The sequence below is a fragment of the Anas acuta genome, chromosome 1 (genome assembly GCF_963932015.1).
Source record: "Anas acuta chromosome 1, bAnaAcu1.1, whole genome shotgun sequence".
Lineage (NCBI taxonomy): Eukaryota > Metazoa > Chordata > Aves > Anseriformes > Anatidae > Anas > Anas acuta.
In genome coordinates this window covers 16,748,736-16,773,938 of record NC_088979.1, presented here as the reverse complement: position 1 = coordinate 16,773,938, position 25,203 = coordinate 16,748,736, and the positions used below count along the sequence as shown (strand labels likewise).

General features: G+C 38.2%; 1 protein-coding gene across 1 annotated transcript in view; it reads left to right on the top strand.

The window, feature by feature from the left end:
• The window catches only part of CWF19L2 (CWF19 like cell cycle control factor 2), a 68,147-nt gene extending 49,716 nt beyond the window's left edge, over positions 1–18,431 (top strand). Inside the window, exons 13-18 of the mRNA XM_068670341.1 lie at positions 7,595–7,807; positions 9,323–9,439; positions 12,959–13,114; positions 14,494–14,574; positions 16,881–16,982; positions 17,876–18,431. Coding sequence (XP_068526442.1) covers positions 7,595–7,807; positions 9,323–9,439; positions 12,959–13,114; positions 14,494–14,574; positions 16,881–16,982; positions 17,876–18,016 — 810 coding nt within the window. The 3' untranslated portion in view covers positions 18,017–18,431. The remainder of the gene's footprint in view (positions 1–7,594; positions 7,808–9,322; positions 9,440–12,958; positions 13,115–14,493; positions 14,575–16,880; positions 16,983–17,875) is intronic.
• Positions 18,432–25,203: the final 6,772 nt, after the last annotated feature.

Genomic DNA, 25,203 nt, shown 5'->3' with positions numbered 1-25,203 from the left:
CTGAAACAGATAGTTTCAAGCATCTTATCCTGCGTTCCACTAGGTTTCAGTTTAATACAGCAGACAGCTTTCTGTGTATATTGTGTGGATTCAAAATTAAAGCTGTTCCTGTGTGTGGAACTGAATCAACAGCTGTGAGAGCTAGATTACAGAAGAAAACTTGGGAAAAAGAGGAGCTGTGTGGATGCAGCTCATAGTAAATGACTGCATAAGTGTTTCGTGTTCGTTAAGAATTAGGTTAGAAGTACCAGGTGTGTTACAAATGGAGACTTATGCAGGACAGCCTTTTTTTATGACTTAGAGGCATGGACAGGGATAACTGTAAAGTTAAATGCTAATTGTTTGCACTTCTAACAGTCTGTGGCTGAAGGTATTTTGTTTGGCTTACATTAAATTCAGTTGACTTTTACATAAAATGTTACCTGTCCTGGTAACTATTTGAAGCAAAATGAGCAATTTTCATTTCAAATAACAGAAACAGCAAGGAGTGTGGTCCGTAACCCTTGAACAATCCTCTGTTGTTTGCTTCTTGCTTAACTTTCTGCTGCTCCAAGGTGGTCCCGAGCTACCTTGCTCACAGCATGATTTGTGATGTTCTCCTGTCAGTGACATAGGACTTAAAAAGACCGTGCACTGATCTGTTAAAATCCTTTGATGCTGTGTGTTTAGTGTATGATTTCACTGGGAAGATCGGTTTGGGAAATGCCTATGTGTTGAATTATTTGTGGAATAAAACCTACAAAATCAGTTGCTTTTGTTGTAGGGAGGTTGGAGCTATAATAATAAAATTAACATGATAAAACTTTATCTTGATACGGCTTGAACAAATGCAGTTTGAGGTCAGAAAGGCTTTTTTTCTGAGGTGATTTTGTTCTAAACAATAAGTGTTAAATGTTGACTAAATTTAAATGTGGTGAGATGTATTCTTATGTCACTCAGGTTTATATTCCAAAAAAAATAGTTTATTCTTTTTTGCAGCTTCCCAAAATATATGATGAGTACAACATTCCACAGATATTAACTCTGTCATTTAAGGTTGAAGACGTCAGTGTTGCCATGACAATTTAAAATCAAAATGGTACATTTTATACAATCTATATACGTTTTTTCACAGATTTTCCAAGTAGATTTACTTTTATTAGCTTATATGGAAGTAACTTTGAATATGATTGTGTTAGAGGGAAAACAGAAGCAGCAGAAGTTCAGCACATAAATAAAAAATAGAACAAGAAAATAAGCTGAAAACCCACCTGAAAAAAATGCAGGAATATTTTGTTACCATGCTAATTGCATTTAATGGAATTTCCTGTTTCATCCCCAAATTTCAGAGGAAATCTGAAGAGGAAAAGGTACACTCGGTGTATTATGTAGGCGGAATGCCCGTTGATTAGGAGTTGTGTCTCTTGAGGTTAACTTCAATGATGATATTAAATTCTTCAGTAGGGCTTTCTTTCCATAGGATGCACCCAGAGAGCAAGTGATAGCAGCGGAGGGAGAGATAAGAGATGCAGCATGCTTCAGATTGAATATGGAGGCAGCCAGCACTGTATAAGACTCCAGGGGTTTTACTGTAGCAGTAAGAAAAACAGAATCAGTGTAAAATTAAACTGAGAGTCAGTTCCAGTGATCTGAACAAGGGCTGGCAGAAAAATGAGGCTGACTCTGGAGTGTGTTGAATACAGATCTACAAAAGTTACTTTCAGAAGCGGCCCTATGCCAAGGTGCCTAATGGCTTCAGTAATGGTAACGCTGGAAAAATAAAACTAATAATGATAAAAAAAAAAAAGATGAAATGAATATTATATAATTACTTACACAATGTGATAATTACCAAGACTAATAAGGGTATGCTACGGATTTCATCAGCAAATACAACATTGTAACTTTTCCATCTCAAATTATTCTCATTTATGCACAGTCAGATGCTAATCCTTTCTTGAATTCCTCTGCTGAATGGTTAGAGATCTTTTTTTTCTTTTTTTTTGGGTGTCTGCCACATTTGCACATTTGCACTGTAGTAAAGCTGTCTAAATGGGAGCCCAAAGGATGCTTTTTGTGCGCTCTTGAAAGACGTTTGGATGTCTTCCCTGACTATTGCTAAATGTTTGTATATTGCAGACCTTTGTTGGCCAGGACAAGCAAAATTCTGATGCTGTCTCTGTTGGTTAAACCAAAGCTGCAGCCTGGTTTTGGAAAACAGATCCCCATCAGATGGGTGGTAGAAACTTGACTGTTGAATGCCGTGAGGTGTAGGATGCTGTGGTGCTAAGCATACTGAAGCTGCCTGTTTGTTCTCTGGTTAATTGTTGCTTACCAAAGGCAAAGTTGAAAAACAGAGGGCACATATGAAAGAAGGATGTGTCAGATGAGCCCAGAACTAAAAAGTGAAATGGGAAAGAGAAGGCAAGGAACTGAGAAGATGCTGCCTTGGAGGAGGCTGTTGGGTCAGCTCTTGTTATTGGCCAGTGCCTGGTAGGAACTATGACTTCAGGTACATCATCTTTATAGATGTCTGAACTTCTTATGTAAACTTCGGGCTGTTCAGAGATGTAAGTAAGACATCCAAACTTAGAAGTGATACATAGGTGACTGCCTATTTTGCTGTGCAGCACCTGGTATACAGTGTGCGTAGCATCAAGCATGGCCAGGGAACTAACCACACAACTTCCAGAATGCAGTGCCTTCCATGTCTAACAAGTGTGATACCTCACCTGATGCAGCACAGGGGCTTTCCAGCAACTCTAATACAGCAGCACAGTTTCTTCTTTGGATTTGTACTAGCTCTCTCTTTTATACTGAAGAAGATATTTATGAAATAAATCAGTTTTTATTCCTTGCTTCCCTTCTAGCATATTTTGAGAACTCTCTTGTTGTTCTTTCAATTCCCTAGTACCTTGTTCAGAGAGATTTCATTATAACTAAATCATGCAATTGGCAAAACATACTGGACACCTTATTGGAAAAGCAAGAGTATACATTTTTGGAGGGAGAATTTCCATTTTCTTCCTGAATAAGTTATTTGAAAAGAAAAGCTAATGTTTAGAGTAGTAATTGAAGAGTACTATCTAGTTTGGTGTAACAGCAGCTGCATTTTGTTGTATTTCAGTGCTGACACGTGGGTGCTTGGCATCTGTAGCACTTGAGGGAAGATCATATTTAAGGATTTATGCCCTCAGAGGCCTTTTTACTGCTACTGGCAAAGAATGTGTTAACGATGTTCATTGCTACTATTCCAGTATTGCAGAGTCTTGCAGACTTTTTTTTTTTTTTTTTAAGGCAGCACAAACATTGCTGCATAGATTAACTGACATAAACTTGTAGTATATCTTATTTCAGTAGGAATACACAGTTCTTGCTGGATAATATTTGTGCTTGTCTTTAGGTTTCTGAACTTCCTGAAGTATTTTGAAGTATGTTGGAGGGACATTATGATAATAGGGAATTTGCAAAGAAAATGTTATTCTCTTCATGACTGTTGTTTTTAAAGGCAAATGCATGTCCCATATTAACATTATTTTAAAGTCATCTAAAGGATGTGAAAAACATGACAAGAAACAAAGATTCAGGGACAGGCTGACCATCTGTAACTGGGTCTCTTTGTCTCAAAACTGTGGTATAATGGCAGCGTACATTGGTGTACTAGATTTATTACTTGAATAAAGGTCTTGTAAACTCATTAAATGTGTGAAAATGGGGAAAAAATAATAGGCCCTTATTTTTCCAGTTCCCCCTTGCCTGTTCTTCAGCAAGGGAAAGGTATAGTGCTTGAGGAGTGTACAGCTGGATGGGTGTTATTAGTGGCTAAGCCTTTTTATTGCACAAGCAAGTTGAAATAACTTTCTTCTTAGATCTTGTTTATTTCAGGCACTTATTTAATGTCTGAAACTGGGGTGTTGGTTTCTTGAACTGCCTTACAGTCTTTGGTGTCTTCTGTTATTGCAGTGGGATCTGTAATGATATTTCGGTGTGTGCCCTGGAAGCCAGGATGGCCAACCATACCCTGGGGTGCAGCAGGTCCAGCACTGCCAGCAGGGTGAAGGAAGGGATTGTCCTGCTCTGCGCTGTGCTGTGCGCCCTCACCTCAAGTACTGTGTGCAGTTCTGGGCAACACAATATAAGAAAGACATAAAACTATTAAGAGAGTTACTCTACAAAAGGAGAGCTACAAAGTTGGCGAAGGGTCTAGAGAGCAAGATGTAGGAGCAGCTTCTGAGGTCCCTGGGTTTGCTCAGCCCCAAGCAGAGCAGGCTGAGGGGAGGCCTCATGGCGGCCTGCAGCTCCCTCACGAGGGGAGCGGAGGGGCAGGCGCTGAGCTCTGCTCTCTGGGGACAGCGACAGGACCCGAGGGAACGGCGTGGAGCTGGGACAGGGGAGGGTCAGGCTGGGGGTTAGGGACAGGGTCTGCACCCAGAGGGTGCTCGGGTGCTGGGACAGGCTGCCCAGGGCAGTGGTCATGGTGCCGAGCCTGCTGGAGTTCAAGAAGCATTTGAGCAGTGTCTCAGACACATGGTCTGACTTTCTGGGTGGTCCTTTAGGGACCCAGGAGTTGGACTTGATGATTGTTGCGGGTCCCTTACAACTTGGGATATTCTATGATTCAGTATCTTGTTTGTTGCTAGAAGTGATCCAAACCTGATCTGTGCATACTCTTTATATCCCTTTCCTGTGGCTTCTATGCCAAAATGCTGCATTGCTACCTACCTTTATATTGTTCCCTTATTACTCTGAAGTAGTCTTGTGTCTATGCTATTGAGTTCCTTGACTTTGCTTAATCCAATTCTGTTGAACAAAATGTCACATCTTAAACCAGAATTGCATTTTCCAGATTTAGTTTTGTAATTTTTATTATTCAATTCAGTTAAAATATCAGTTGGAAGGTGGCTCTTAATATATAACCGTATAACTTTATCTGTTTAGTATTATATAATTAACTCAGTTGTTTGGTACTGAAAGTACTGAGCCTTTTCAAAAGAAATTGTTGATCTGTTTTAGGGAACTTCATTGAGCATTCAGGAAAAGTAAGAGCTGTTGTCTGTGTTTTGGGGTGGAAAACTACCTATCTACCCTCCAAAACAGTGTTCCCCCCTCCTTTTTTTTTTTTTTCTTTTTGTCTTACGTTATCTAAACAGACTACTCCTGGGATATACATAGGATTTTCTTTTATTAGGAAAATGTTTCACTTATGGCAGTTGGTCTTAATATTGCTGTTGTCTTAAATGGTGGCTACATTTGAACATTAAACAAGGCAGACAACTCCAAGCACCATATGTTTTTTGTATTAGAAAATTGAATGAAGCAGGCAAATTATGTGAAATAAATCGCACATATATATAAATCAACAGTCCATCGTGACAGGATTTTTGTAGGTTACAAAGGAGATGGTTCCAGAGGGTCTGTAACTCAGAGGGGTAGTTTGCTGAATCATTGTTATTTAGCTTTATGATCTAGATATCGAACATTCAACTTAATGTTGTTCGGTTGGATTTAATAACTGTTTCTGTAATGAGATGTTATGCCTGTAACCAGAATGTCTGAGAGACTGTATTTGAAGAGAAGCCCCTTAGATCAGACCTCAGCAAGAAATAAAACTGTAACAACACCCTTGACGCTAGACCTTTTTGAATCTTTTGAATGCTCACAATATGTATCTGTAGGTTCAGGAGCCCTTTATACCCAAAGGAAGAGATATTTAGCAAATTGACTACAAATAATTTTGTGTGTGTGTGCTCTAGATATTAATATTTTACTTCAAAATATCAAATGTAAAGTCTTTAATTTTCAAACTTGCTCTTTGTGGGAAAACATACAACTTTATTGTCTCTGCAGGCAGAATGTAAGCTTCAGCTAGTCTAAGTATATCTAGTGAACAATGTAATTCATGTCAATGTTATTTTCCGTGCGAGGACAGTACTTCAGGTCTTGAAAAGGAAGAGAAAATGGATGTACAGGTCTTCAGTTATTCCCTGGGTAGATGTTTCTAACTGCTTTAAGAGAGTTTTCAGGAGGTTCTGTTTCATTATCTTGACAAAGACATGTCATTTACACAGTCACAGAAAGCAATCTACCTATTGAATAAAATGTCTTCAGTTACCTCTAGCAAAGGACTAATGCTACCCCAGTCTGTATTTTAATATGTATTAGGATTTGTTGCAAAGACACCTTTGCTGTTTCTTGAAGGAAATGCTATAGCTAATTCTTGAAGGAAAGGTACTCATACATAAATCTGCCAGTGCTCTGAAGGTCCAGCACCTCCAGCATCAAGAGATCTATATAATGTGTTGGTTTTTTTTCCCCTGTCATTTTGATAAGGAAATTACTGAAACTACTCAAGGTAAAATTGCAGTCAGGTATAACATAAAAGTATCACAGCATAAGGACTTTATTTAGTGAGGAAAAACTTGGAAAAATTATTTTGAAAGCTTTTTACCTTTGCTTTAGTTATGTTGAATGTTTAGGCTATTACTGGCACATTATTTTAAAGGTACACAGAGTAGCCAGAAAAGTAAGTGGATAAATACTTTCCTAAATCCTTTACAGTCTTGGTAATCAAGACTTGTTAAGTCTTCATTTAGGCAAGACAACATGGGATTTATTTGTCACCAAAGATTGATAAAGACTAATGTTATAAGCACATCTACATGTGTGTGTTGAGTGGTGAAGCTTAGTGAAATCTTCTGTCATTTAAGTTTGTCCTGTGACCCACACACACGCTTTTCTGCCCTCCTTTCCTTTCCATTCACTGTCTCTTGCTCACCCTGTCACCCTGTCATCGCCTCCAGTTCCTAGCTACAGACTCCATTCCTTTGAAGTCTAGGTGAGACACAGCCGTTTTGTCTGGGTTTCCATTTAATAAAGATCCTGTAAGATATCATTGACCCTTAAGCACATCTTTGTAACAAATACTAAATATTTTCAGAGCTTCCTTTTAAATGTATGGTGTTTAACTAAAGTGTAACAATTAGTAAACAAACATACAAAAATGCGAATTATTCAGCCTTGTTTCTGGTGATGTTGTGTTGGTTATGCCTATCTAGCAACAGGTACTTTCAAGAAAGACTTTTCTTCACAAAATGGCATAGTATTGTTCACTTGAGAAGAACAATTGTTGGCATGTTTCCACAGAGTATGAATAGGAGGCACAGAGTTATGGTGTAGCTATTTTACAACAGATGATTTAATGGGCAGTGATAGTTGTAATAGGAGAGGAGGAGGAGGAAAGGAAAGACTGAAATAAAATGTATGATATATGTGATGAAGAAAAAATTGTGCATCTATTTAAAGCTGGAGTTATGTCAGGGTAATGTTGAAATACCTAGCCCCTAACTTGAGATGGAATATAGTAATATATTCCTCTCACTACTGTCACACATCTATACTTTAATATCTATGCTGTCTGAGATTGTGTCTGACTGCTCTCAGGAGACGTATCTGATAATAGCATGTTTTGCAGGTGCTGAATGGAATACAGCAGTGCTACTGCTGCTACATACTTTATCGTTTTCTCAGTAAAGGATGCTCCTAAGAGCTAAGTTTTTTTTTTTTTTTTCCTTGCCTATTTGTATAAAAATGCATTTTTTTGTGTGTATCTTTTCAGCTGATGGAAAAAACTGACAGAGAGTACTACACTCTGGATGACATGTTTGTTTCCAAAGCAGCAAAAAGAGCACGCAGTGGGGAAGAGGAAGAAATACAAAGAAGAAAAGCAATACGTGAGCACCAACTGCTTGCTGCACGCATGGAAAAGTGCCCGTACTGCTTTGATAGCAGTGAACTTTCTAAACATCTTATTATTGCAATTGGTAACAAGGTAAGAAAATAGTAATTTAGCACAAAAGTAAAAACAAAAAAGAAATAAAAGAAGGCAGTGTTAATGGTAGAGTGCCTAAGTTTAAGAACGCAATTGCTGCTTTGAAATGTTTTATTGTTCTTCATCTTATTCTCCCAGACCTTCCTATTGATTTCAAGAATTCCTTGAGGGTTGGGGACAGAAAGATACAAGTCTGTCATGAATTATAAAGCTAGTCTTTGATATCAGAACTTCTGCTTTGTGGAAGACAGATGCAACAATGAAAGATTGGAGTGCAGAGATTAGACTGTAGGTAGTTTTGTGAAAGACTAAATCACACTGCACTGGAGGAAATTTGAACTGGTTACAAACTGTATCTCAATGATGTCAAAGAAAACTAAGTGGAGAATTCCATTCTTAAGCCTAAAATCCTTTGAAATGAAGAAAAGTTTGATACAGTGAACCTTCTTGTTCTGTTAATGCTTTTAAAATATGTATAAATATTTGGATTTATAACATCTGAAATGCTTTAATATAGGCTTTTTCTGATCATTATGCAAGGTTGTCATTTATTATCAGTATTTTTTATTTGATTTTCATTTTTATAAACTTTTTATAGAGCAAGGAATTAAATGCACATACCTACATGTATGTACAGATCTGTATGTATATATACATATCTGTATGTACATATATATATATATATAAAAAAGATATAAAAAAAAAAGCATGTGTATTCTAATGGACAAAACCAGTGTGATTTCATAATAAACGGGTTCATAACTGGTTGGTCTCTTATCCTGATATTACTGCCTTTTCAGTGGAGCTGCTGTGTAGATACTGCTACTTCATTGAAGCTACTGATGGATAATGCCAACTGTCACAATCACAGAATGGTTTAGGTTGGAAGGTACCTCTGGAGGTCACCTGGTCCAACCTTCCTGCTCATGTAAGGACACCAAGAGCAGCTTGCCCAAATCAAACTTCAGCACAAGAAAAAAAAAATCATTTTTTCCCACTCGCTTAGGCTTTTACTGAATGTGGTTCAGCAGTTGGGACTCTTTACCAGGGAGTGCAGTGGCAGTACAAGGAGTAATGGCTTAAAACTAAAAGAGGAGAGATTTAGATTAGATATTTGGAAGAAATTTCTTTATTCAGCAGGTGTAAAGGCTAGATTGCCCAGAGAAGCTGTGGATGCCCCATCCCTGGAGGTGTTTCAGGCCAGGCTGGATGGGGCTTTGAGCAACCTGGTCTTCTGGGAGGTGTCCCTGCCCATGGCAGGGGGTTGGAACCAGGTGATCTTGAAGGTCCCTTCCAACTCAAACCATTCTATGGTTCTATGTTTTTCATTAACTATTGAAGAGTTAGGTAAATAACAGAGAGAAAGCTTAATTGGTTTAAAGTCCTTGCTGTAAGTAGAAGTTAATGGCTTCTATTGTTTAAAATCTATCAGATAATGTAATTCTTAGCCATAGCGACAGGAAGGTTTTTAACACTAGAAGGATAGGCACTTCAATTTTTGTTTACTCTTTGTAGGTATACTTGTCTCTACCAAGCAATGAGTCCCTTACTGAAGGACACTGCCTGATAGCCCCCTTACAGCACCATACTGCAGCCACACTTTTGGATGAAGAAATCTGGGAAGAAATCCAGGTTAGCTGAGACACCTTCTCATGTTTTAACGGTTTTGTTATAAAATGTTTTGAATAATATTGTACTTGTCACGTGTAACTGCGTAATTTCAGCTTGTCAGCACTTTTCGTTTCTACTAATGGGCAGAACATTCTTGCGCTGTGGTTGGAAACTAGTGGTCAAAACTTGGTAAAGGGAAACACAGGGTAAACACTGAAGAAACATTCCCATTTATAAGCTCTAGAAAAATGTTGCCTAAGAAAGTTGCAGAGCTTTTGTCCTTGGAGGTCTTTGGAAGCGGGCTAGAGGAACATATTAAGAACAACATAGGTACAGCTGATCCCTTACAGAAAGTGGAATAACTGTCTTAAGAAAGGTTTTCGGGACGGAAAGATCACTTATAATAAAAGAATGGCTAAAGATATGTTGTTTACATGAAATTTTTTAAGCTAATCTGGTTTTGCAGTGGATAGCAAGACAGAACAATTTTCATTCTTCTTCATATAAGTCAGGTCCCTGTTAGAATCCAATTTCCTACTTTTTTTGAAAAGAATTATTAGAATAAAGTGCCAGGCACAGTGGGTCATGCTTTCCAACTGTCATATGAAGACATTTTGAAGGTTTTGAGTTTTGTTTTCCTTGGAAAATGAAATCAAGGGAGAAATGTAACAAACTTACGCCTAGAAGATTGACAAGGATCAGTCTCTCTCCCAGCCCCACCTTTATGATTATTACAAGGGAAAAATAACTTACAACCTGTATTTTACATCAAAATACTGGAGACTACTTCAGACTATGGAAAAAGGTCATTGCTTGCACAGTTGCTTAGATTTAAAAACAGGTTAATCCCTGAGTTTGAAATGGTTTAAGTAACTTTGATCTTGCCTCAAGCCTGGCAGATGGATTCTCGTACTTTCCATGGTTGCTCCCAGCATTGATTTGCATGGCTGGTGTAATTTTTATGCATTGTTGCTTTGTTAATTATGCTCCTCCCAAGCAGGAACGAAAAGAACTTTTTCATAGGACAGAAATGACTTAGAAAGTTGTATAAGAAGCAAATAAGTGTGATGAGTAGGATCAGGAGTTAAAACAGAGCACTGGAGAGAAGAGAGAACTATATTTATCCTGTATCCTTTATTTATTCTGCTGGCTTTTAACTAAGTAGGGGTGTAGACGAAACAGTTACAAGTAAAAGATGACCACTTTCCTGAGTGTATATGAGAAGGAAAATAGGATAAAGAAAAGATGAGCAAATGCAGTTTCTGTATTCAACCCATGACTTTTCCTTGCTAGAAAATGCAGCTCGTTGGTAAACCCACCAATGCTGTCAATGTAATAATTTTCAGTTTAAACATTTCTTTGTAGGAAAGTACTTACAGGGTGATGGACATGTTATTTTTCAGCTCCTGTGTAATTCAGTAGAAGGAGTCTGGAAGGCTTCCACAGGAGTATAAACATACACTTAGTCACTGGCTAAGTTAACTTAATGATGCCAGAGCCATATCTGATGTTGCGGTTGAGGGAATAAAACATCTCTGTTACACTGGATTGAGCACATGTTTTAGCTAACTATTTTTGCTGGGATTTTTTTCAAGATGTGTTCAAATAAAGCAGGAAAGGTTCATTTATACTGTTTGGCTTCTGGCACTTGAATTTAACATGATTCATGTTTTAGACTTTTATGCGCTTCACTTGCCAAAGTAAATACACATGTAATTTTTTAATATGAAAAGATATAAATCTGCACGTTCAGTTGCTCGAACAGTGGCATGTATCAACATCCTCTGCATCTGAACATAGGCCATGCCCTCTTGTTTGCTCTTACGAGCAGCTTTGTCCTTTCCAGTGCTGATTACTGTTGGTATTTTGGCCCACTCAGAATTTGGAGGAAAAGTGCAATGCATTTAGAAACAAGAAACTGCAGTCTGGGAAATATTAGCTAACATCTGTAGGTATTCCAGGCTTTTCACTGGATCTGTATTTCACTTGTTAATGCAGGGTAGCAACTTTAAGTAGTAATAATTCTCAACTTTTGGTTTAATGTTTCTCTTACCTCACCACAGCTGCCTGCTTTGGTGCATTTCAGCAGTACAGGTCTGGGAGGTGGAGGGGGGAGAAGATAGCAAACTCATAGTTTGGTTACCTGTCTCTTGTGTCCATTAAGGTCCTGTATCTGTCATGGCATAGTGATCTGTTCACTAGGCACAGCGATCTGTTTAGTAGGAAATAATCTTCCAGCTGTGTTTCATTTTTATTTTTTTTTTGTGGTGGGGGGAGGAGGGAGAATTGTAGCACTAGTTTGTCACAGGGTGAAGCAACTTAATTACGAGGAAGAATTCAGGGCACATGTGACTGCTTGGAGAGCTTAAATACTTGGTTAAGATGCAGAGATTTGACTAAGTTTCTTATACTTTTTGTTTATTATACTGTGGAAGATGACAAAGGGGTGAGGAGAAGAGACCTCAACTGTTGTGGTAATGATTTGTGGTAGTGCCTCGTTTTCCATCTCTTATTGTAGTACTTGATATATTTATGAATGCCTTTATTTGCTTATGTTTGATTTGTCAACTTTCCAATTGCATTAAAATAGGAAATCTTAAACCTCAGATGGGGTTAGCCTTTTAATTGTGGTGTTTGTACTTCTAAGCGTTGTTACTTATCAAGAATGAAAAAAAATCAATGCGAAAAGGTTAATTTATGACTTACATAAGTAATGGACCTGTGGTACTTGTGGTCTATGAAGCACACAGTTTCTGTGAATTCCTGGCTTACAGTATGGGAGTGGTTAAGGAGTGGGTGTAATACAAGGGCCTTCATTTAAAACAGCAGTTTTCAGGATGTTAACTTGAGACTCTTTCTGAAACATCCACCCTGTCACAAAGTCAAAATCTTTTATGCATTTGAAAATGAGTCTGAATGGGTCTCTGAAATCATCTATTGTACTCAGTAATTTAGTTCTGCAACTACACTGCAAGCTGTACCATTATGCTCTTGCATCTCTTAGATGCAAATACCAACTGCCCAGAGTCTGGGAGCAGCAAGATCAGGCTGCTCCACTGGGAAGGTGACGGGTGGCAGGTGAGATGGGGTGGAAGGTGACAGCAAGCTGGGGGAACATCTCCTCGCTGCCGTGATGGTGGACGGGGTCAGCCACAGCCAGTGATGGCCAGACATTTGCAGTGATGAGTGAGGTTCAGGAGCAAGTCAGGATCGATGGCAGCTGGGTACACAGCTAGGCACAGGCATCCCTGAAACTTTGCTCAGGCAAGGACTGAAGCGAGGGCCTGAACTGGGGACTGTTTTCCTAGACTTCCTGTGTTTGTGCCATAATAAATGTAGTTCATATTAAATTGTTGAAGAATACAGGATTTTCCTACTATGATTGCTGCTGTTCCATTTTATTATTGATTTCTAAGGATATATATATATATACACATGTGTATATACACATGTGTGTATATATATATATATGTAAGTAAAATAATATATCTGAAAGTTTGAAAACCTAATTCAAATTATACATTCTTTTTCTTTAAACAGATGTTCAGAACAGCTTTGGTGAAAATGTTTGAAGCAAGAGACTTGGACTGTGTCTTCATCGAAACAAATATGAGTATGAAGAAACGATATCACATGGTGTATGAATGCATTCCTCTTCCAAGAGAAGTAGGAGATACGGCTCCAATCTACTTTAAGGTATATGAAAATTTTATTTCTTAGGTCATTTGAATGTGTTTATCATAATTTATCTATTTTTGAAAAACTATTTTTGATATACAAGTATATCAAAAAGATGGATTTATTATTGATGAAGAAATATCCCTTGATCTTAAAACAAATCCTGTGAGGTGATTCTGTTTTTCAAGTAGTCAGTGGAAGAGCTGTATGTCATGATTGCCTCAAGTCTGACTGCACTGACTAGTTCTGGAAACAGATGAGAGATTCATAGTTTGTTGAAGAGCTGTAAGGATTGCAATACTCTTCACTTAAGTCCTGTAGTATAAATTTAAAAACCCATGCATGTGCCTTGGGACATATAAAATAAGAAAATAATAATCTACTGATCTAACAAATGTCATTATATCATCTTCATTTTATTTCAGTAGGCCAAATTTTCACGTGTCCTAGGTTTCTGTTGAGCATTAGATAGCATGATAAATACTTCTCCTATAGGTTTTCTGGTCTCTTTCAACTAACCCTGTAAGGAAAAGGTCATTGATGCTTCTACAGGGCCTTTTGACTTTCAGAAACTAGATTGTGATTTGCCTTTATTCGATTTAGTATCTGAAAAATCTTTTATAAGGGTAAATAAGGCTGGGTGCACACACACATTAATATTTATAAGTAAATTATTTTATTTGTTCTTTGAAAAATTATTTGTGTTTTCTGTAAATAAGTAATGTGATTGTTTTTTGATGAAGTGGAACAGTTAGTGTGACAAATAGCAATGCAGTAACTTTTACCACATTTGAAGTCATTGGTTATGCTTTAAGTGCTAGTAAAACTTGTGTTTTCTCGGAATACAAAGAGAAAGATGTAAGTACAAGCTTGTACCATTAAAATATACAGTAAATGAAAATTAAGAGGTACCTATGCTATACCCACTTCTATACTATGGAAGATACGGAGGCAGCTTTATAAGTATTTGAGTACCATCAGGCTTCTGATCTGGATTTTTCTCTTAAAGGAAAGGGAGAAAAAAATGCTAATATAGTGTAATAAAATCACAGTGGGTTTAACATGAGCTTAGTAAAAAGAAAGTGTGACCTTTTAGTCCCTAATAATTTGAAAGTTTCTTGTTAAAGATAATTCGTGTCAGGCAAAAGATAAATTTCAGGAAAAAAAAAAGAAGAGGAATAGAATTAAGAGAGTTTAAGGATATTAAATGATACTTATATCAAGTACGTAAGTTCTTGAAATCAGGAAGGTTGCCAAAATTGAAGTTACTTTGTTAAGAAATAATGGGTACTTGCAGTGCAAAGTACTTACAATTCACTTTACTCCATTGAAAAGTTAATACTTTGCTTGCTGTATGAAGGGACTATTCTCACATTTGGATAAAAATGATTTTACAGAAAGCTATAATGGAGTCCGATGAAGAGTGGTCCATGAACAAGAAGTTAATTGATCTTTCTTCAAAAGATATTCGGAAATCTGTAAGTAATGAAATGTATTGAACACTGAATTTCTCAGCAAATTATTTTCGTCTATTTTGGTTATTAACTGTTTCAAAGAGAGAAGAAAGGGAAAACAATTAAATTAGTGGATCAGGAGATGGCATAGTCGTGATGAGAATTAAAGAGTCTGACTGAACTCCTAATTGACATTAAAAAAGATTCCCATTTATTTCAACAACAGATGGACTGAGCTGCAAGCATTGGTTGAGAACAAAGCTGGCATGCTGAGGCCATGCACCAGCATAATTTTCTTGATTAACTTTAAGAATTAGGATAGATCAAAAGGCTTGCAAATTACTGTCCAGAAAAAAATACGGTGTCTCTTTTGCATTGACCTGGAACAGCCTTTTCTGTTGCTAAATTTATGAAGTGAAGATATAAATAGTATTATAAATCTTTATTTTTTAAAGAAAGGAACAGTAGTAGTCTGTCTCCTGGATACCAAATGGAAACATCTTTGTATACAAATCTTGAAGGAATAATCCTGAAACTTGTAGGTTCAAAGATTAGTTCATCATTTTAATAGGAAAGTGAATGCTGTTTGGTGCATAGCTTTTACCACGTATAGTTTACTACAGTGTAGTAATAATACCTAATTTCTGAAACTATCTTTTAGTAAATATAGTGATTTTATGCTAAAACATCCTTGTGAAGGAGAAAGAAGAGGAGGTGAGTTTTAACAGTGGGACATGAAGCCTGATACAACAGCGAGAAATTAAATGCAGAAGAGTAAGAGGTTGGGTGGCTGCACAGTATGAAAGGCTTTATATATTGTGAGGCCTTGTCTGGAAAATTCGGCTCTGGTTCTAAGACAGTTATAGAGGAGGAGAGTGTAGGTTAGAGAACTTAACTAAATAAAGTGGTTTAGGGTTTGGGCAGCCTAAGAAAGAAAAGACTGAAAGGGGATGGAATAGGCTACCCAGGGAAGTGGTTGAGTCACCATCCCTGGAGGTCTTTAAAAGGTGTTTAGATGTAGACCTTAGAGATATGGTTTAGTTGGAGGACTTGTTAGTGTTAGGTCAGAGGTTGGACTAAGTGATCTTTGAGGTCTCTTCCAACCGAGATGATTCTGTGATATGATGGTTTCCTGTATATAGGAGCTTGTTTTAAGGATGATAATGCATAGCTGTTTGCTTTCACTAGCTCTATTAGGTGCAGACAAGAAAGAATTCAGTTGATTTGAAGCAAAGACTTAGGGAAGATGCAAGGTGAATGAAAACAGAAAACAGAACAGGCACAAAAATAGACATGATTGAGACATCTAATGGGCTAATTGTGTGCAGAAATTGGGACTAGTGTCCAGAGGCAGAACCCTAGCACATGAGCCTAAGCAGCCAACCCTTGCACAGAATCAAACCCTGCTCTGTTTCTTACTCTGCTCCCTGGGCTGGGAAGGGACACAGCTGGGACAGCTGACCTGGCAGCAAGCACTATTCAGCAACAGCTAAAATGCTGGTTTGTTATCAGTGTTGTCCTAGTCATTAGTCCAAAGCGCAGCTCCAGTGGGGCTGCTCTGAAGAAGAAAATGAACTCCATCCATGAGTAATATAAAGAACGTTGCTTGTGGAAATTGCAGTTATTTGGGTTGTAGCAGAGGAGGTGCTTGTGTTTGAGGCTTGTTAAGTCTTATCTATACAGGAACATCTCCAACAATTAAGAGTGGAAAATAACTGAGCGAATTATGAAATTATCCAATTTGGCAGGTTAATCATAACTTATAGTCATGTAGTGGGATTTTCCAGTAACCTATTCTCTGTAGAGGCGTTTTCCTTCCTCCCCCTTCACCCAGAGTATCAATATTTCCTGTGGGTAAATATTTATTCTTACCATAAATCACCTGATCTTTAATAAATGTAGCTTGCTGGTAACGGTCTTAAAATTTCTACTCGTCCCATATAATGTAGAGCTGTGAAGTCAGGATGACATTTGCTTGGTGTGCATGCTGCTGTCTGGCTCTTCTCTTGTGTCTGTCCCTCCCAGTCTCTTACCTGATATTCAAAGGTGTCATCTGTAGATGTCCTCTGTTCTGCCACCTGGCAAACTGTTGCTTCTGGTTTTGGTGTCTTTTTATCAAGTTGACGTGTATTTTCTTTTTCCCATACCTGTTGGTTTTACTGTTACTCGGTAGCAGTTTTATACTACACATAAGTGGTCTGAGAAGTAGTTTTAAATAAAATGTCATACTGCCAACTGTAAAACCACTTTCAAATTCAGGAAGTTGTGGGGAGATGAATTAAATGCCTACAGTCTGTTAAACATCTAAAAATGCATTTTTTTGTGTATAGGTTCCTAAAGGATTGCCATACTTCTCAGTGGACTTTGGCCTTCAAGGAGGATTTGCTCATGTCATTGAAGATCAACACAAGTTCCCCCATTACTTCGGAAAGGTATTGTTGTGTAAAAGATTGATTTACCAACTACACTCTGTTGTGTAAATTTTAAGTAATTAAACCAGTTGCTGCCAGAACAGTCACTTTGATGTACCTTATCACAGTTCATTGCTTATCTCTTCATGGTGAGTCATTATAACTCAGCTTGTGAATAAAGAAATAGTTGATTTCTTCACTGGTTGCTCCTCAGACTTATAGATCCATTTTTCTTTTGAATCAATAGGGACTCTGGAGATTTGACATGTAGTCTGATAGATGGAAAATACTTGCAGCTGTTTAAGAAGGAAAAAGATTGTTTTTTAATGACAGTGGTGTCCTCATATAGGCACACTGACTCCTGCTTGAATAAAATAGGGGACATACACACACAGGCTCATAGACAACTCCTGCGGTAATACTTGTGTGGTTAAATTACTCCATGTGGAATAGAGGGTATATGCAGGAAGTGCTGCAATGAAATCTTCATTTTCTTATTCTGTCACAATGATCAATTATTAAAAGAGTCAAGTCAATAGCGCAAAAATATTAAGAGGGATTGGGCAATGATATAACTTACTTGAATTAAGTTGGGTAGCTTTTTTTCCTAAACTTCCCTCTTTTAGTCACAAATGTTCCATCAACAATTTTGCAATGTTAGGACATTCCTGCTGTGTGTTGCTGTGTTGTACTTAAAAGAATTTTGCTGAGGCAATCATCTAGCAAACTACATTTGTAATTTGGAATTGGTATATTTTTCAGAATTTCCAGTTTTTATAACTAGCTCTCAGTAAAAAACATTGACAAGTGATTTCATAATTGGGGAAAAAACTATTATATTTTTTATTAAAATAGCATTAAGTGATACAGTATTTTATCACTTACCATTATCTATCTTTGTTCTACTTGCAAAGGAAATCATTGGTGGCATGCTGGACCTGGAACCACGGCTCTGGAGAAAAGGAGTGAGGCAGAACTTTGAGGAGCAGAGGAAGAAAGTGTTGCAGTTTGCACAGTGGTGGAAGCCGTATGATTTCACCAAAAAGAAAGAATGAATACATCCTTGAGGTCAAGGACTACATAAGCCATAAATTATACTAAAGGATATTTCATATGTTAAATAGGACACCAGTATATTATATTTTGCTAGTATGTTTTAAACCCAGGGATATTGTTTAACCGATTGTCTCTTTCTGGTTTGGATAGTTTGTGTATCATGTGAACCTGCAAGCCCAACAAACCAGATCTGCACAGTGTTTCTGTTTTTTCATTTTTTATCTGAGCCAAAATAATAATGTCCCTGTGGCTGTTGGAATTCTTCAGGGTATACCTTTTACTTTTGGGGTTTTTATAATACTTGAAACGACAAAAAATTTTATCTTGTAGCATAGGACATTAATTATTGCAGCAACTTTTTCTAGAAAACGATGTAAATTTTATGAACATGATTAAAACAAACACATTGTTGCACTGCTTTGAGTCTGTATTCTGTTGGTTGAAGCAATTGCATTGTAAATTGCTTGAAGCCATTGCAGTATAAATGTTCAGTTAAGATGTGATAAACCTCCTGTTGGCCCTCTGCACAAGAATTAATGTCATTTTCTGTACGTTCAATATGAAGTAATATTTTTAAACAGACTTGTTGCACAGAGAACGATGAGATTGTCCGTAGTAGGCAACAAATTTCAGCTTTAATAGTAACAGTTAATTTTGGTGACAATAAAAAATGAAAAGGAAAAAGAGAGGAGGGGGAAAGAAACATAAGGGGTAAAAAAACAAAGCAAAACAAAACAAAAAAAAAACACCTCTGATGGCCAGCCAGAAGGAAAATCATCACAGGGACCTCCCTGAATAACTCTTCTCCCTGAGCATCCTCAAGTGGCAGGTGGTCTGCTATTATACTTTCCTGATAATGAATACATAGTTTTCACTTGTTCCTGCTTACGTAATTGGGGACTGCTTGTCAGTTGCTTAAAGGCTTACTCTTCACTAGGTTTTGTGTTCATTTTTTCCTGGGTAAAATTTTACAAAAGTGGAGGTGAGGAAAAGGTGAAGGGGGGAAGGGGAGATTCTCGCATCACTAGCAATCAGTTGCTGTGCATGGGAAAGCTGGAGCAGCAGTCTCAGGCTGCAGAACCAGTGGAACAGCACAGAAACAGAAGGACAAAGATGAAGATGATACCACAGTGTCATCTGCATGGGTAGAAGAAATCAACTTGCAAATGAAAGACTCAGTGTTGCATGGAAAGGCTCCAGAAAGGCAAGTGGAAGGACGTTAGCACAACAGAGGCTAAAGCAGCGTGCAGGTGTCCCAACATGCTGCCGCTCTTTTCCTGTTTAACTACTTGCCTGTAGAGCTCGGATTAAGAAACAGATAACTAAATATTGCAGGGATGAAAGATTGTTCACTTCTAGTCCCTTGGTGGTCTTTTGCAACTTTTCTGAAGAACTAATACTCTTTTATTGTCATACCCCAAAGCTTTTTTTTTTTTTCATTTTGCCCTGCAAGTCTGGTAGAGGTAGAAAGCTACTACATTGTAAATTATTTTCTGTAAAATCTTTGTAAATTTGTGTTACTATAAGAGAAATAGCTTAAAAATAAGTTGTTTTGATTATTTTAGTGATTTATTCTGAGATTTATTACTTTTTTTTGAACTAGCAAGCCAGGATGAAAGAACCATGTTGACTGTTCTCTGGTCAGTTTTGATCTTCCTTAGGCTACTGGAGCAAATAGGATGTAAAATGGTAGCTGCTAGAAGTTGCTTACAATGTGGTAAAGCTGAAGCAAATTTAGGTAAAGCACAGTCTTTGGTGTATGAAGCATGACTAAAAATTGTTTTCTCTGAAAGCACATGTTGCCTCTGGTCTCATCTGCTCCATGGAGGATAGCCATGAAGCAGCAGAGGTGATTGTATTTTAAGGTTGTAGAAAAGTCTATCAAATGCTGTGTTTGACATGCAATTTTTCTAAATAGCATCACTTCTGCTTGAAAATCTGCCTTCCTCAAGGGAAGTCGTATGGTTTGCACAAAGGATATCTAACTCATACATAGAAACATCTTCTCTGACTCATCATCTGTGCATATTTTATTATACTGTTTTCAGCAGTGCTTCTAATCTTCTTGTGACCAGAAAGGACTTTGAAATATGTGAGTGAGGGTAACTATCTTAATGTAGTAATGCTGGAAGATGCATGTCTTAGTCTGTTAGAAGTCCTGAGAATGGGAGATTGCTTACCACACGCACCAATAGTATATGGTTGAAACTGGTCACAGACCAGGCACAGACAGCTTCAAGATAGGCTGTTCCTTTTCATAAATACCTCTGAAATATTCATGAGGCTGTGAGAGTGAGCACAGCTTGTTAAGACGTTTATTTGGAAGGAACAGGACACTTAGACTTTGGTCCTTACTCCTAAAAATATTAAAATATTTTAAGTAGACTCTGTTCTGAAGAATACCCAGTAGCTGGATTGTCTGGGAACGCTGAGGTGGATAATGTAAGTTTTTTGAGAACAAGGATCTGAATCTGGATTTCTTAACATTGCTATAAAAGTGTGTCTCTGTGCTTATTGGTGTAACCAGGGAGAAAAAGGGACTTCTCTCACCACGTGAATCTATATGTATATCCTAACAGGTGTTGGAACATATTTGTGTCTATCCCTGTAAGAGAGGAAGATTCTCCTACAATATGCTGTGTGCTGCTGCTTTTCTGCTCAGTGCCTGGCCTAAAATGCAACATTTCCCTGCTACCGTGTCACTTTGACTTGTGTGAAGGGAGAGAGAGAGGGAGAGGGCACAGGAGATCATTTCCCTGTATTTGTATTTCCTTGCTGTGCTGTGCATTGCATCCTCTCACCGGCATTTCAGGTTTTCCATCAGTTCGGGGAAGGATTGCTGCACCAACACAGCACTGTTGCTACAGCTTGCTCGTGCCCTAGGTGAGATCTGAGCAGGAGCTTGGGCTCCAGAGATTTTGTTCAGGTACGTTTGCTGCTAAGCTCCCTACAGAGAACCAGCACGGGTGATACAGTCCAAGGAATCATCTGCCTCTGACCTCAGTGCCTTGTCTTGGGGAAAACGAGCTGACAGGCTCCTGAGGGATGTTCTCTTCATCTCTTTTTCTCAACCTGAATATTCCCTGGGCCCACGTGGTTGCTGTAGAAGGCTGCCTGAAGCGTGAGGCAGTTGGCTGCTTACTAAGAGCCCATGTTTTGAGGTTATTACTTTTGCTCAAGTTGAAGGAAAGCACTGTGAATTTGTACACCACCATTAACTACAAAATGGAGCTCAAAAGCTACCTCAGTGTCATCATCATTCTCCATAACCGCAGTGGGTGATAGCAAGGTGACTGCCTGAGGTCGTCTGCTGAAGGTGTAGTTAAACTGGGCTAAAATGGAAAGCAAGGCTTTCTGCCAAGTACTGGTGTTCTTCCATGTAGGTGGAAACCATATTCCACTTGTTTTTTCCCTTCTTTTCATGGGTTTTCCACCAGGGTAAGACCACGAGATGCTGTCTTCTGTGCAGTTTTGGTCTAAAGCAGCACTGATGGAGTGCTGCTTTTGCTCTTTGCTCTTGCTCTCTTATTCACCCGAAAGAATACAATGTGGATTTTTATTGCTTTGCAAGAAAGTGAATATAGCAACATTCAATCTCAGGTCTGGTTAGACTGATTTTTTTCAATTTGTTCATGAATCCAAAGAATGAATTAGTCCCAGGGTCATAATCAAATGAGATTTACTGGGTTTTTGCATACTGAGCTCAACCAACTTGTTTTAAATTTCATATGAGTTCTGACTGGAAAATAAAATGTTAAAATAAATGGTAACTCTCATAGCAAGAAATCACAAATCTTTGAAAGAAGCAGCAATTTGACATGACCCTTAGGGATTCTCTTTGGTCGAAATTTCTTCAGTATTTCCTGTCTTCTGCATCTGTATTTTTGTTGTTAAAGCATGTTTTCTCTCTCTAATTCCAGCTGGAACCACATAGGCTGCTGTACTCTTATTTTAAGCATAGCTGTGCTGGAAGCAAGACCCTTAATGTCCTATCTAAAAGTGCCCTTCATTTATTTACTCGTTAACCCTTACAAATCAAGACAGCCTAATCCAGCACAGAGGAGCAGACTTTACAAATCCAACTAACGTCATAGTTCTCATGGGAATATTGATAGAGTTGTGCAGAAACAATACTTTCTTAATTGTTGTATTTTGTTCTGTAGTTAAAGTGAGAAGGAAGGATAATATGTTTCTGTTCAAGAAAATCATGCTGCTACACCTTTACAGGGAAACCAGTGTAAAATTTACCTCCCAAATTAAGAACCACTTCAAATTAGCTCTAAAAGAACATTTAAGATTTCCTTGGGTCCCAGACTTGAAAGCTAATATAACAGTCCCAGAATTGACCTAGGAAATCTTTGGAAAAGAGTTATCTGTCAGTGTAGATGTTTGTGAATTTGTTGTTTTAAGCGCATTGTATCCTGCTAAAACAGTCAGTCCTGCACCAGCGCCCACCTGTGCCTTTGTTCTGAGGCTTACAGTAACAGGTCAGTAAAGTACTAGAGTTACATTTTGGAATGACTGCAGGGCATCTTTAACTACAAACATCTCTGCCCTCCCTGGTGTCCTGCCTCCTAGGTGTGACCTGAGCACTGCACAGAGAGCTCAGAGGCACATCACGTAACACAAAACGAGGGTGTTGGTTTCATGAGAGAAAGCACAGCCCGAACTCCTCCAGTGTGGGTAAGTGTAAAAAGTTAATTTGCAATGCCCAAGCTGCATGTGCCTTTGTATGAGTGGTTGAGGCTCGTGGCCCGAAATGGCTCTCATGAACCAGCTTTATGTTCTTAGAACTGAAAATACATCGATTCATTATTTTTCAATTTAAAACTCTTGTGAAAGTATCTTAGAGCATGCACACAGTAAAATAGGAATTCAGAAAAGAGCTCACAATATTAGCCATTTAGATTAAAGTTGAAGGCATCCTCCACAGACCAGTGTCTTTGGGGTCAGTATTTTTATTCAAGATTTTCTGATTTGTGTTGTTTGGTCACTGATGCTCAACCACTGACCACCAGTCGATCTAGAATGATAAAGTTATACTGTGTACTGTCTTGAAATAGCACAACATAACTTCTCAAAGGCCCTCCCAGATCTTTCCTCATTGATTTTAAGATTACCTTCTTCAATATTGGTATTGGATTTTAAAATGGCTCAGAACAACACTTGCAGGACAAGACATGAAAACGTAACAAAACTGGCATTAAGTGTTGCATTAATGCAGTTATCACTGTTTGCCTTCTCCATTGCTGTTGTCACAGGTTTACAAGATTTCATTCAGGGATGCCAACTGATTTCTCATGTCTAGGTGCCTGTCATAGCCAGACTCAGGCCCATGCTTTGTAGCTGTTGCAGACCATTATAACGCCTCCATCTCTTCCAGAGTTCTCCCCTTTAGTGCAGAACAGCTCTTTGAATCTGTGACCCCAGCAGCAGGTCTGAGTTTTCACAACAACTTCCCTGTGAGGTGGAAGAAGGCAACAGTCAGTAATAGTGGCTATGATAGCACCTCTGACTGGAACTATATAGGCTGAGTTTAGAATGAATGTGAACAAATTCAACCAGAAATGGTGACCCTGTTTTCTTTTTGTCCCTTTCTCTTCTCTCTTGGCTGCTATTAGATGAAGTATGATTTCATTTTCGTATTCAAGCCAATCTTCAATTGATTATATTGATTTAGTGATACTTGGTAAGGCTTAGTAATATTTGCCAGCACTGGCAAGTCCTGCCAGTGAGCCACTAAGGTTGCCCAGTCTGCACAAACACAACACCACATTTTTGCCTGAATCAACCTCTCCCATGGCTGGTGAAGAGGGTTTGCTACTATTGCATAATAACAAAGGTACAAAAAGAGACATGCTTACTGTTTGTCCGAGTAGCACCAACACTCTGGTTAATCTGGTTAAAGGGTTTTCTGAGTGGTATAATGCTTATCACCTGTATCTGACTTCCACTTAGTTAAGTAGATTGGCCTATCCAGATCCTGGGGAGTCCCTGAAGACCTCTACCTTTTTCCTTTCCCGACAGGTGGGTTTTTTGGAGATGTCATCTGTTTATTGGAGATGGGGTGCAGTTCCGATTCTCACCAAGCTCTGGAGAGCTTCTTGCATTATGCAAGAAGACAGGTACTGGGGACTAATCTAAATGTGATCGCTCCCACCTCCTCAGGGAGCATGTTCCACATCTGGATCAGCTTATTAATGATATTTACTAACGAAACCCTAGTGTGGTGACATAGCAGCTAATTTTTTATTTTTTTTTTTTTGTGCTAAGTTCCTACTTGTTTAATGACAGACAGCAGGACCTTTTAAAACTGCAGGTCTGACAACTTTGCATTAAATCTGTTATTTCAGTTTAGTCTTTAATAGCATGTCTAAACCCCAGCCTGAATCCCCAAATATAATCACATTACAGACCGATTATTTTGCTTGCTGAGTCACTTTGTCAGTTTGACAGCATGCCTGACAGAAAAATTTGATTCCTTTTAATTCTTTGATTAAAGAATTTAATTAATACAGAATTTTATTTTGTTTAGAGTTATTAAAGTCTGTCTCCCACTGACAGCCACTAGCGTAGTTCATTCTTTCTCCAGTCCATTGAAACTGGATAGGTTTCTTTTGTGGTAAATGTAATAAGCCATCACGCTTCTGGGCAAAATAATTCTTACTGCCATGCTGGGCTGAAGATGCCTGGTCTCCTTGTGCTTGAAGATCTACTCCCAGTTCATTGCTTAAAGGCCAGAAGATGACTGCATTGCTCTGTAACAGCCATGAATGGCCAATGCAGTCATAAAGAGGGGCTTGATCCCCTTGAAGGCTGTCTTCCTGGTGGATGTTTTTGGAAGAGGGACTCCAAAGCTGTGGAGACAGAGCTTGGAGATGGGAAATGAACTTTTAGAATAGAACAAGGTCCTCTTGAAGTAGCAATATTCAACCATAGTGTTTGAACTTCTGGGTACTTGGTTGCTTAGAAGAATTGCATATATACAGCATCTAGTGAAAAGTTAGAGCTGTTAACAGAAAAATACTGTCATGGCTAATGACTTCTGTCATTAGAATAGGAAAAGAATTGTGTTAGCATTAGTATTTTGAAACTGTTTTTCAAACACAACAAATACATCATAATTTAGAATTTATGAATATTGTTTTGCCATGGGTATCCTTGCAGACCAACTCAGCTGTTGTGC